This window comes from Musca autumnalis, unplaced genomic scaffold, assembly GCF_047663935.1.
Source record: "Musca autumnalis isolate F117 unplaced genomic scaffold, ASM4766393v1 scaffold_3, whole genome shotgun sequence".
In the NCBI taxonomy this organism is placed as follows: Eukaryota; Metazoa; Arthropoda; class Insecta; order Diptera; family Muscidae; genus Musca; species Musca autumnalis.
Window position 1 is genome coordinate 110,427,537 of NW_027411866.1, and position 14,506 is coordinate 110,442,042.

General features: G+C 34.4%; 1 protein-coding gene across 2 annotated transcripts in view; it reads left to right on the forward strand.

The window, feature by feature from the left end:
• LOC141397412 (uncharacterized) overlaps positions 1-14,304 on the forward strand; it is a 268,907-nt gene extending 254,603 nt beyond the window's left edge. For both annotated transcript variants that reach the window (XM_073973566.1, XM_073973565.1), the window contains 2 exons: positions 11,855-12,276; positions 12,337-14,304. In XM_073973566.1, the coding sequence (XP_073829667.1) occupies positions 11,855-11,922 (68 nt within the window). In that variant the 3' untranslated portion in view covers positions 11,923-12,276; positions 12,337-14,304. The remainder of the gene's footprint in view (positions 1-11,854; positions 12,277-12,336) is intronic.
• Positions 14,305-14,506: the final 202 nt, after the last annotated feature.

The window sequence follows — 14,506 nt, forward strand, 5'->3', positions numbered from 1 at the left end:
AATCATATCATTTCGTGATTTCAGTGAAATCAACATCGAAATCACAGTACACATGATATACAACACTGTTGTTGCCTAAAAAAGTACCAAAAATTGCAACACTTTTCACGTATCACAATAAACAAGGTAGATGGTCAATTACTGCAACAAACAATTTTAGTATAAAAACTTGTAAACAATGTGAAAAGAATATTAAATTAGTCCATATTTACATTAGGCAATTTTCCTTGCGGCAATTGTCAGTTTGAAGGAGAGAGGGGTGAGGAATACGGTAACCCTTTGCCTCTCAACACCCTCTCTAAACGACAAACTGACAATTGCCGCAAGGAAAATTGCCTAATATAAATATGGACTTACTTTGTTACAATGCTATTTTTCAATGTGTTCCTGTACTTTTTTAATGGTAATGTTAGAAAAAAGAGCGAATTGTAAAAAATTGCTTCCTCATACAAATTTCTTAAAAAATACGGGAACGGAAAAATGACGGAAATTGCAAAAACAGGAGAAGATGGTGTTATTCGACGCTATTTTTGTTTAAAGAGAAGTGCAAGTCTTGCTAGATTTCGGAGTACGGGAACGCTCTAAAAGGGAAAACTACTGCAAGTAGTAATATTTTGCAGGTTCTGAGCACAACTTTTATCTATCAAAATTTATTATTAAGATGTCTCAACGATAAATTCATTTATTAGTACTATACACTATTAATACGATATATAGATAATTTTACTATAATCTTCGAAATAAAGTTGTAAAGTTCTATATTGTCGTATATTTTTGATGATTAATTCAATTTACAACAACTTGTTTTGAAAATTCATGTTCATCAGCTGCGCATAAGCATCTACCTTGATCATTGTGATATGTCTGAAATCAACAAAAAAATAAGTGTAAACACTAGGGTGTATTTCAGGATTTCGTGAAATCCAGTGGATTTTGGAGCGCAAGTGTAAACTTGGCATAAGCCTGTTCGATAACTTCGCAAGTAAAAAGTATTTGCAAATTCTTGCAAGTACTTGCAACTACTTCTCATTTCTCTTTTACTAAACAAGTTTGTTATCGAACAGCATTTTGCAAAATTTTGTACAAACTTTTGGGTTATCGAACATACCAACTAATGTCTTCACTTGCTGTCAAATCATGTTTTTAGTCAAAACTAAATAACAAATACAGTTGAACCTCGATTATCCGTGAATCGATTATCCATAAAACTCCATTATCAGGGAAAGGAAAACTCAGTTTTTTTGTTTAGTTTACCCCGATTAAAAAAGAAAATCTCTATTATGGGGGATTATAATTCATTCGACCAAATTTCAATGGACAAACCCATTGCTCAAATGAATTATTTTTGAAAAATTTCAAACTCATGGTAGAATAAAGTAAAGGTAGGCCACAGCTCACAGCTGATTACAATTTTTTTCTTTTTATGGCCTGATATGTCAAAAGCAGGGTTGACATTTTGTACTGCTTTTGTCATTATGCAATCATAAAGGTAGATGTATCGCTGAAGTGTTCCAACAAAAGACTTCTGCTGTAACACTATATCTTAAAATTGAAAACAAGGACAAAAATGTGTATTCGCGTGGCAAAATAAAATTGATGATTTTTTTAGCAAAACTTACGAATGAAAGTTTTATCAAATATTGATATTAATTTAAATTTGTTCCAAAAGTACGGGAACGTAAAAATTAAAATTTTTGTAAAAATTCTGCTGACATTTATCTGCAAATCGGATGCCAGCAATCACGATGTCAGATTAGCCAAACTTGTCAAGTAGAAAATAAGTGAATGAAATTTTTTCACTGTCATAAGTTTGGGAAGAACTTTTGCTATGTTTGGAACACTTTACCAACAAGAATATTCTGGGGCCTAGCCAAAGAAATGGTTTTACACTATATGGCACTTTTAACATATAAAAAGTGAAGCTCTAAGTTCCATATGTTTTTGTAATACGGGATAGCTATGCAGGTACATCTACCATTATTATTGTACCATGCCATTTGACGTTTTAAGCCATGGCTGCAGGGTAGCATTTCTCAGTGATTTTCATACCTGGCCTACCTCTCCTTTATTGTACCATTAAATTTATAATTGCTCTAATTTGTAAATATTTACAATAAAGCATATTTTTTATCAAAATTACAGGAAAACAGCGTTACTCCATTATCCGGGAAAATCGATTATCCGTGATGCCTCCGGTCCCGATAATCGAGGTCGACTGTATTTCGCTTCTATAAAGAACATTTGTGTACAACATATTTATTTAAACTTCGCAAAAAATACTTTATGGTTATCTTCTATCTATTGTAGATTCCTCGCGTATCAACTTTTGACAGCAAATAAAGACTACACCCCTGAATTCGCCTTTTGTATCACCTTCCTAAATTCTAATTTTTACTATTTTTTTTCTGATATCATAAAGGAAAAATTGTTAATGTAGTAAAAATTAGTACATTCTTGCAGGTTCTGGAACAGAGCATAAATATGCTTTATAAAATTTTTCATTTGACATTTATTTCCTTTATAAAAGTTTTCTTTTCAAATTTTCATAGAACAAGAATTGACCCCCAGTAATATTTATTTCCGAACAATTCAAATTAAAAGAATAATTTTGAATTGATAAATTAGTATAATTAAGTTTAAAGCGCCCTTGAATTTTTGGCCTTAAATTATTAACCAATACAGAATATATAATGGTCCACGCCTTCGATTAAAATCAGTCAAATTATCTTAAAATTACTACAATGAACTATGACCAAGCTCCCCGCTGATGTATGTATGTATATTTTATCATTAATTTGTTAAAACTCCAGTTTATGGCTATATTACACTATATGCTTTTTCACATGTATGTAATCACTTTGGGTATACTAATATACAGACCAGCTGATGTCATACATGTGAAAAATATATGGTGTAATATAACCATTATTTTGCTTTTCCGCTTGTTCCTAGACAATTTCTTCACACTGTGCAACCGTTGTATAGATGACCGAGATAACTCTCTCATCTTCCTATAGTTTATCTGACCTCTTCAAATTTCATGCTGGCAATGCCTCACGGAACAAAATAACAAAAAGAAATGCAAAAACACAGAATAACAACAAAAAGAAAATAACAAAAATTATTTTCATTCTCGTTCGTCGCCTGGTTTTGGTTTCAGCAGTTGTTTGACAAAAATAATTACGTAGTTTTCAAACAAAAACCAAAGCAAGTGGACGGTGAATCGGAATATAAATGACGGGCAAATTGTAACAAAATAAAGCAATCAAAAAGAAAACTTAAATAATACATAGCTGAGTGATATAGTATATAAGCCTTAAATGGCGGTGCTTGGTGGTGGTGTTACAAACAAGCAACAAATGAAATGCATCTTGAATTTTATTGCTGAAATTAATTAAACAAGAAACAAATTAATTACAGAAAATTAACAAAAAAATAGAGGAAAAGAAAACAACTTAGCAAATTTCAAGTTCTTTGTTGGATATTTCTACAAAGTGTTCCTGAAAATTGTTTGGGATTATAACAAGTGCAGCGCAGCGAGCATACATCATATTTGTAAGCCTGCATCTTTTGTCTACCTAGTTGACCAATTTTGCGTAAGTTGATGTTAATATTGTTATTGTTTGCTTTAGTACATTTGTAAATACTTTGTACTACTTCTAGACTGCCCGTCCTCCTATTTCCTGCTATTTTTGTATTGGCATTATGACAATTTATTAATGCTATCATCGTCATGCCCCTGCACAGTAAACAATAAAAAGCTATTTGTTTAGAATTATTCTTGGCCTTAGCCACTCATATCCATTGCATTATCACTATCAATCGATTTTCGGTTCATGGTTATCTTACATACCACCATTTAGCTGGTTCGATTGTTCTGGGGCTTACTTACCTTGAGAACGTCAAATGAAAAGTTGAAGGATTTTTGATTTGATTTAGATACATATGTATATACATACCTACGTGTTTACTTATTATGACGACAATTGTTTAGTGACCATGCGAAGTATGAGGAAAAATTTCTTCTTATAGCTAAAGGAGGAGTTTGCTTTATTATTAATTTGAAATGAAAAAAGGAAAGACTAGTTTTCCAACTATATTAATAACATCACCAGGATTATCATAAACATTTGAAAATTGGGATCTTTAAGGAAACGGGCGTAAAACTTATGTTTGTATCCTTACATGGTTTCAGTAGAGGGACTATCCCGCCCATTTTTAAGATATCGGGCACGATGTGGGTTGCTAGCGACAGGTTGAGATCTTTCGTAAGATAGTCGAGCCATTGTTTCAGCATTACCATGAAAATAACGAATGGTCCTAACGGCTTAGTTGATGGCATTTGCAACATCATTCCATTACAAATTGTGGTGGTACCTCCTCGTCTTAAAGAGATTTAAAACGTAGTGCTCTTTCTTCGCCCTGTCACATCCGATGTGCTAGACAAAATTGTCGATTGATATAACCCTCTTCGGATCAGCGTAACGTGACCAAGCGTGACTGAGGTCCTACCATCCTTCTTCCCAGGGTTTCGTGAGTGATGACTTAACCGGTACTCAAAATTAATTTATTTCAGCTACCTACAATGTTGCAACTCTTCCAGATGATTGATAGCCACTTGTTCCAGTTATGCTTACCGACCAACCTGTTAACTTCTAGCGTCAGCTTCAAAACTCTGGGGTCACTAGGATTGGTATTCTCCCAGCTTCTCCTGGGAAATGTAGTAGTTCTCTATTTAATTTAATGAATTAGATCTCTGTGAAACTAGGCTAATAAGCTTTCCCATGATTGGTGAAAGAGTTCCGTTCAGAGGTGATGAAGTCGGGCTGTCTGCTGGTGGAGACAAGACTGACCCAAGACAAAACGACGGGTCGACAGGTAACGTCAGTACCCCTTTGGTCATTATCTAGGACCGAATGTCAAAAACAAAATGGCAATACAAAATAATAGAAAAATGCGAAAATGGAACATACATATCTCACGAAAGTTTAAATTTTTTATCAGACCCTATACGTTAAGCACCGTTACCTCAGCTGTTCCACACCTGTAGGGGAATTCTGTAACTAATTTTTTGAGTTACCGACAAAAATCGGTAAAATAAAAATGCAAAATAACTTACAAAAATTTCTTTAATTGCTGAAATTATATGCATTTTCGTCGGTAACTCAAAAATGAGCTATTGAATTCTACTACTGACTGCCATAAAATCACTAGTGCCAGTCTCGGCGAGATAGGTCGGCATTGAGCAGCTGGTGCAACATGGAAGCTAGCCGCCACCTCCGCTTCTAGTGCAATTCTTCAATTTGTCATTCCGTTTGTAACGCATCGAAATATTCATCGGATACCCTATATAGTATATATATTCTCGATCAGGGTAAAATTCTAATTCGATCTAACCATGCCCAATGCAATTTTTAACATAGAGGTTTGTAATTTAGTATAGAAATTTCTATTACTTCTAGGATGTTTGGTATTGCAAATGGGCTATATCGGTCCACGTTTTGATATAGCCGCCATAAAGCGGTACCACCCCATTTCGATATTTTGAAGGTTTTAGCTTCTTGATCACACCGAAATGACTGAAAATTGGTACTTAGTCTTCCTTCGGGGTATACAACTTTACCCTAGAATTTTCTTCTTCTTCTTGTTCAGGGTGAAATTCTAAGTTGACATAACTATGTCCGTCGGTCCGTCTGTTTAGATCAAGATACAGCTCACAATTTTTAACATAGAGCTTTGTAATTTGGTATAGAAATGGGCAATATCGGTCCACGTCATTACATAGCTTCATTGTCACACCAAAATGGCTGAAATTTGATACTTAGTCTTCGTTGGGGATATAAAACTTTTCCCCAGATTTTTTCGGTATAGGTCCACGCCTTCATACAGCCCCGATAGAAGTGTACCTCCCTATTTTCGGTATTTTGAAGGTTGTGGCTTCAATATTCCACCGAAATGGCAGAAATTTGGTATTTAGTCTTCGTTGATGGTATAAGACGTTCCCCCAGAAATGTGTAGGTACAGGTCCACGCCTTAAAATATCCCGATTTTCGGTATTTTGAAGTTATGGTCACAATAATCCATCGAAGTGGCTGCAATTTGGTATTTAGTCTTTGTTGGTGGTATTCAACTTTCCCCTCTAAATATGTCGGAATAGGTCAACGCCTTCATACGAGTATAGCCCCCATAGAACGGTACATCCCAGTTTTCGGTATTTTCAAATTTAATATTATTCCATCCAATGACTGAAATTTGGTATTTAGTCTTCGTTGGGGTTGCAAAACATTCCACATGAAATTTGTAGGTATAGAAGAAGTGTACCTCCCGAATTTCGGTATTTTGAAAGTTAGTCTTCTTCATAAATCAAAGGAAACTAATCGTTCACAACTCGTGGTGGAAGGTAAAACAAGTTCTTACTTAACGCCATTCTTACTCGTTTTGTTAATTATTTTTTAATTTTAATTTTAGTTTGATTTGTCAACTGCAACTGAGTTAAAAATAAATAAATATTTTCAATTTTTTAAGGAGCTAAAATGGGTTGCTGTTCCTTACTGCACTCACAATATTTTTCTCTAAAATCTTCAGAATATAAATTTGATTTAATCTTATTATTTTAGCAGTTTAACCAATTCTCTTTACAATTACATTACATCCAAATGCCGTTCCAGTCACCTCCGGAATATAAATTGCAAGAAATGTTATAAAAGGTTAGCCAAATTACAATTGTGTGTTTTAGAAAACTTCAATGCATTGTAACTATAGAACCGAAAATATTCCCACTATTTAATCGTGATATTTATGGACACATTTAGGTACTTCTGGAGAAGAATCTGAATAATGTAAAAAAACATTCGCGTTCAAAAACCCCAGTATTTATTTAAATGTAGTAACATATTATTTTCCACCGCTTTGCAATATTTAAATTTATTTTTACGTAAACGAGCAGGAGTCAATACGTCGCACCTGATATTGCTTCTTTCATCGACAAATGTACGTGCAAAAAATCAATTTCTACCCGTTTAAAATAAAATACTTCCTAATGCGGATGTATTTATAAAATTTCATTTCAACTAAATAGAAGTATTTTTGTTAAAAATATTGTTTGAAAATTAATACCAATGTAAATTTAAAGAATAAATATAACATTTTGTAATCCATTCGTTTTACTCCAAGCTTGTGCAGTTTTTATATTGAATTGTGAAATTCGTACATACATTTAGTATTTGAAAGGTGTTTTTGCGATAATTCTTTTTATAGATTTTTTAATGCAAAATATCTGACGTGTTTTTTAATGCAAAATATGTATATGACGTGTTTTGTTATTAATGTGCCACAAGAAGACACGTATGCAGTTTGGTGTATGAGAATATTTCTTATTTTTCTGTTTCACAAAATTGCATCTTTGAGATACTATTTCTCTGTCAACTACAAATGGTCCAATAGCAAAAGCACACGACAAACGTAAACAACAAAAGCATTCAAATGACAAAATCTTTAGACATACTCACTGCCAAATTGCCTAGCAGAGTACATGCACATATATACTAATAAGGAATAGGAAAGGTGATAATTTAATAAAAAATAGGTCATTATTTGTATAATGTGGTTTTATATTTGGACGATATGAAATCTTTTTATGGTATCTTAGATTTGAAGTTAAAGAATTTTTTATATTGAATCAGATTAATAATTGTTTTGTTAATATGATTATAAATACAAACTCATATAGGTGTACTTGATTAATTAATTCAGAATAGAGAATACACCCATATTACATGTAATTTTTCGATGAGGCCAAGTAGGGCACTTTTGATGAATTTGTTCAAAGAATATAACAATTATTCTCATTCTCTCATGTAAAACCTAATCATATTCTGGAAAGAAACCGTTTATTATATTATATTGACGAGAGAGAAAATGACCTCTGGCCTCTCGATGGCCTATCCAACGCCACCTTCCGTATCCTCTAACTATTTTTGGTTCTCGAATTATTTGTCGTTTTCTGTAGTGGGATCTGTATGTTTGTACATGTATGTATGCGGCTAACTGACATACGTATATATGTATGTACGTATTTGTCGAATACGTTTTTAAAACTTGTTTACATGCAGTTCTAACTGTCATACTATACATAACGTATTTGTATTCGTATTCGCTAGTTAAATACATATTTATTTTCTCGCACATTCACAGGCCGATCCATCGTATTGTGAGAGCTCAGCAAGTTTATTTGTAGCATTTCTTAGGGGCATTCGGATTGATCTTAATAGCTTTTTATTGCGCTGAATTTGTATTCACGAAAGGCCAAAAAGTTTTAATCTGTATACATAACAGTGTAGTGTGATGTGATTGGCGCTAACAGGAGCCTGTCACCAAGTGGAACGAACACTGATCTTTGACACGGCCCATTCTCCTTCACTGATAGGTGAATGATGATTTACAATACTCTGACTCTGACTAGCTTTCTTTGATCATGGAGAGCAGTAAAGTCTCAAAGGTTTTTTTACAGCCGCTAACAAGAGTAGAAAACGGCCTACACAATAATTGTAACTCGGAACAATTTCTACAGAACAGGGGTAATATACTGTCTTTGTATACCTGTATTAGATTCGACCTTATATTTACAGGTCATTGTCAAGTGATGTTTGGAAAATCCATGTAAATTCTTTGTTCCTGGATATGAATTAGACCTTTATTATCTTTGCTACTGGCGACAAAGGTAATATTGGTCTGTACGACACTATTTTATCGAAATACTTACCTCCTTTATATAGCCGACCTCTCTACCTACCCTACCCCAGGGTTGAAGAACAAGGACTTCTATATCCATATAGGAACTTAAATGTAGTTGTGGAACCTTTATAGCAGGGACCAGCTTCTTTGCAAAGACTGTATAGTGAGGTGCCCACTGAGTTGTTTTTGTATTTGCTTCTCTCTCTCACTTACAGTTTAAGTGAATGAAAATAAACATCATGTGGTTGTTGTTTTCTTCACTCATATATACACACATACTAATGGAAATTCTTGGGTGACTTCTGCATGAGTTTGGAAGTTATAAAATCTAATATAATTTTATCTTTAAATAACTAGTAATTTGTATGGTTTAATATATAACTGGCTGATGAAATAGATTCTGTAGCTGGTTTTCGAATTCTCTTCGTATACGCCATCATGATGCGGATCATGGTGTGTACGCGATCCCCACAAAAGGGGGGATTTAAGTTAAGAATAACCCCCTATATTTCAGGTCAGATGACTGTAGAGTAAAGCCCTCACATAAAGATGCCGTTGGTTTATTTGGCATTTTAGTGGGTAGGTATACTATTGTTCACCAATGTTTTGGTGTGGGCCCGATATATCCGTACCGTCCGATTTCAGGTATTTTGAGGCTTTTATCGACATTTTCATCCCAAATGAGATGTAATTTAGCCTTTAGAGTTCCTAGTGACCAATAAAATTTTGGTACCAATAATTTTGGACATAGGTTCCCGTTTTGGGGTTGCCCCATATAACAGTACCGATTTGAGGATTTTGTTTTTAGCTACATTTTCTGACCGAATTAGCTATAATTTGGTATTTGGTGGAGGGTATGAAAAATTCGGCGTGACCGAACTTGACGCTTTTTTGTACTCTACACCATAATATGAAGGATATAATAACTTTCTCATTCCGTTTGTAACACATCGAAATATTCGTGGGAGCCCTATTCTTGATCAGCATACAATTCTATATAACGGTAACTCCTGATTTTCGTTATTTTATATGTTCTAACCTCATTATCACACCGCAATTGCTGAAATTTGTTCTTAAGTCCTTCTTTGAGCTACAAAACTTTTTTCTAGGAATTTATCAGTAAAGTTCCACGTTTTGATGTATCCCCCATAGAACGGTACCAACCGATTTTCAGTATTTTGAAGGTTTTAGCCTTCAGTATTTAATATATAATCTTCAATGGGTGTATAAACATTCGAACTGAGAATTGTCGATATAAGTCTATGCCGCGTTTTGACATAACTCCCACAGAACTGTAACTTCCGATCTTTTTTTGAAGGTTTTACCCAAATTAAATAACTGACATATTTATGTTATTCTTCGTTGGGAATATGAAACACTCCCACAGAGAATGGTCGGTATAGGTCCACGTTGTGATGTAACTCCCATCGAACGGTATATCCCGATTTTTGGGTATTTCGAAGGTTTTAGCCACATTATCCAAACGAAAAAGCTGATATTTGGTTTCAATATAAATATCGGTGGAGGGTATAAGAATTTCGGCCGGGCCGAACTTAACGCCCTATATTACTTATTTAATTTTATTTATTTTCAAATCTTAATTTTTTTCGTGCAAACTAAATACACAGTTTCGATTTCCAGACTAGAGAAAATATTGAGTAGTGATAACATACAATAAATTGTTATAATTTAATTCATCTGTTTTGGCCCGATGGCTTTGAATTAATGTTCGGTTGTTAAATAAATAGAATAAATATCACATTCTTCAGAGGTGGCGGAAATCTGTCGGAATATTGCTCTGTTCCAGAGCATGCAAGAATCTAAAATTTTACTACGGTAACAATCTTTACTTTATAATATCGAAAAATAGTAAAAATTTGTAGATTCTTACAGTTCTGCAACAGACCATATAATTCATGACATATTTGCTCTGTTCCAGAAGCTGCAAGAAGCTACTACTTTTTACTACGATAACATTTTTTCATTTATGTTATCGAAAAAAATAGTACAAATTAGCAGATTTTTGCAGTTCTGGAACAGACCAATTATTATTAGGTTTGTCCTCGTACTTACTAAATGTTGCTGAAAGATTTTTTCAGCAACTTTTCCTTTATACAACTGTCAAAATCTGCAACATTAGTAATAATTATTTAATTTAATTTAATTAATTTAATTTAATTTATTTGACAATCACAGTAACCTAGCCCATAGGGCCAAGAGCGATTCTAAAAACAGCTATACAATAGCATAATTATCACGTAAAAAGACACAGCTATTATTACAAATTATCGAGTTCGCAGACAGGCATATTATGGAGTACACGGACAGGCATATTGTTGTTGTAATAATAAAAATTGTTGGTCGGTTTTCAATTGGTGTGTCTTTTTACTTACTAAATGTTGCTGATACAATTTTCAGCGACTTTTCCTTTATACAACTGTCAGTTTTAGAAACATTTGTAATAATTTTTACAAATTATCGAGTACGCGGACAGGCATATTATTTCACTTTTAAACAATTAATTTGGCAACCCTAATATTTCGTATACCTCCCACAAACAAAATCAACACACAAAACATGAAATTATTTTTAAAAACAATCCACACGATCTTTGTTTTTCGAGATCATTGGACACAAGACGTTTTTCTTAATACCACACTCAATATTTTTGCCGGCCCAGCACCAACAACAGTTGCAGATAGATAGGTAAGCGCGTAAGCAGCGTGCGGGCCCATCATTAGCAGACAAAGAAAATAAGAGCTATCTTTTTTTCAAAATTAATAATTGCGCCTTGTTTTGGCTCACAGAAAGAAGAGGGAGGTTTAGTGAATGAAACAAAGAAATAGTTTTGTAAATATTCACAAGATATTGCAATACGTACAAGCAAGTTCAGGTACGTTAGACTTGATACATTTCTAGACGCGTCAGTTATCATCTGTAAGGCAATGTAGTTCGTCAGCGGTTACATGCTTGTTGTTTAGTATACCTGCAACTGATAAGATAAACACGCTTGAGAGAGATATTTATAAATGTACATAAAATATATTGTTTATTTTTTATTATTTGTGTGTTTTCTTTTACTCAATATTAATTTTATATTGTTGTTCTTGTTTGTTTTCAGATCTAAATTACATACATTTGGATTTGCATAAATCACATCAACTACAACAGATTCAACAGAATGGATAAATCTGAAAAACCGGAGCAGGAGGCAGCAGTTAATAAAGATCATAAAAAAGATTTTAAAACATCAGACACCACCAAACTCAGCAGTAGTAGCACAGCACAATCATTAGATAGTAATTCCTCCCCCCACGATGATGATTCAATTACCACCAGCACTGAATCTTCAGACACCTTTGAAACATGGACCTTGGTAATGGATAAAAAGAAGACAAACACTGAAGGAGAAGAACGAGTAGAAATTTTAAATAAAACCGATGATGAAGACAGTATTGAGGAAGCCGTTGAAAAACATGCCGATGAGGAAGATGAAGAGGACGAGCATCAAGCTACTGCAATGGATAGCAAGAAACTTCAAGAGTAAGTTCTTATATAAAAGTATAAACCAATATTTTTTTAACTTGTTTACCTCCTCTCCAGATTCATGCATGAAGCTGATGACCTATCCGATGGCATCTCAATTATCAGTGAAACAGAGGAGGTTGGCCGGCTATCACCTCATCCTTATTTGAGAGATCATTTGCATGATCTGAATTTAAAATTTGCCACAATACCCACACCAGAAGAGGAGGAGATTATGACAAAGTTAAGGGATGAACGTGTGGTGCAGCAACCAATAATTGTAACAAGAACAGAACAAGAATTAAGACAACGTCCTGGAAGATCCGATGAGCGAAACGAAAACGACAATGAAGACGATAATGATAAAAACAAAGCCATACAAAAAATGGCAAGCTGCCAAACAATAGCAGAATTAGGCAACCTAACACCTATTGTAAAACGTGGCCTGCAAGGAATTTTCTATGTTGGAGTTGCCTTGGCATTGCTCTCTTTACTTGGACGTTTGCGTAATCCAACATGGGGCTCTTCGAATCCGTCCTCTGCAGAACTGGAACAAAAACTCACTGATATGGAACTGCAAAATAATCTTATGAGAGCTGAAATTGATTTACTAAATAAGCAGGTCAAATATTTAAGCAATCTAAATGATCAGCATCATCAAAGGAAGACAGATAAATACAACAAGGGTCAATACGACTCTCAACCCTATGAGGGTAAGCGCTTCAAAGCTTGGTCAGGTAATGGTGACTCCCTCAGGCCTGTTGAAATTACCAAAGAAGACCTCCGTAAGCCCTACAGATGTCCTGATGGCTCATTTAGAGAATTTGCTGGTATGTGTGTAGAGAACAAAGGCAATGAACCCAATATTGTTGAACAATTTGGTCAAGTTGTTGAAGATTTTAAACAGCAATCCGATACAATACAGGCGTTTGAAAGGGTGGCGGAGGATTTACATGGCCTAACTGAAAATCCTTTTGATCAAATTCAGCAAATTCTCAGCGAGCAACAGGAACCGGATATGAAACTGAGACAAAATTTCGATAAACAGGCAAATCAGTTTTTAAAAAATAAACCTGTTTATCAAAGTAATGAGGATCCCAAGCAGTTTGAAACAACAGAAGATAAAACCGGCGAAACGTTAGCAAACGAAAAACAAGGAGAAAAGGTACCCGATTTCGATATGTCCAAAAGCTATTGGAAAACTAGAGGCAAACGTGACAATAAACATCGTGGGGCTGGTGGTAGTTTTGAGGCCCAGGCTTACGAGAAAGAATCCAAGAAATCCTCACCAGCAGAAGGTGGCAAAAATTTTGAGCATCACTCCAAGGAAAATTTTGAAAAATTTAAAAATGAAGCCAGGTCTAAATACTACAGCAAACATAAGGATGATGATGACGAATCAAAGGAACGTTTTAATAAGCAACGTGAGAGAAAAGACTCCAAGGAACATGACTACAATAAGAGACGTGGAGGAGAACACAACAACAATTCAAAAGAACGTTATCAAAAACGTGGCAGTAAAGAAAACAACAACAATTCCAGGGAACGTTGGAACCACAAACATGACAGCGGTGAAGATAATTCCAAAGAACGTTTTAACAGCAAACGTTCTAAACCAAACTCATCCAAAGAACGTTTCAATGACGAGAAAATACCACATGGTGGTAGTGGCGAATGGCAGGAACAATATATGAAACACCGAGAAGAGTTGCGCAAACAAAATGAACACAAGTACAGTGGAGAGAATAAAAATTGGTTTATGAAACGTGGTGATGGTAGAGAATTTAAACGTAATGCTGATATACGTTATAGATGAACCGAAAGATGGAGGTTTGATTTTTACCAAGGTGTGTTGTACTGAGTTAGAAATTAAATTTTATTGAGAAACACATTTATTTTGTAAAGGAAATTTCATGTGAAATTTGTGTAAATTGTAATTTAAGCTAAAATTTTCTTATAGACCTGACGATTATATTAGTATATAAGTTTGATATCCAAAGACATATTTCAAAAATAAATGAAACGTAAAACATGTTTGTTACCCTATAGCCGATTCTTTGTGATACAAAGTGCAGCTTTGCCTAATCTGTTTCGATGCAATGCATTGTGGGATCAGCATGCTTTCAGGTGTATTGTGAAGTTATCCTCTAATCACAAAACAGAAGATGATTGGGACTGGGAATGTTAGACAATGGTCAAACAATAGTTCAGCCTTTATTTCCCTCCTATCCTTCCATCGACTATGTTC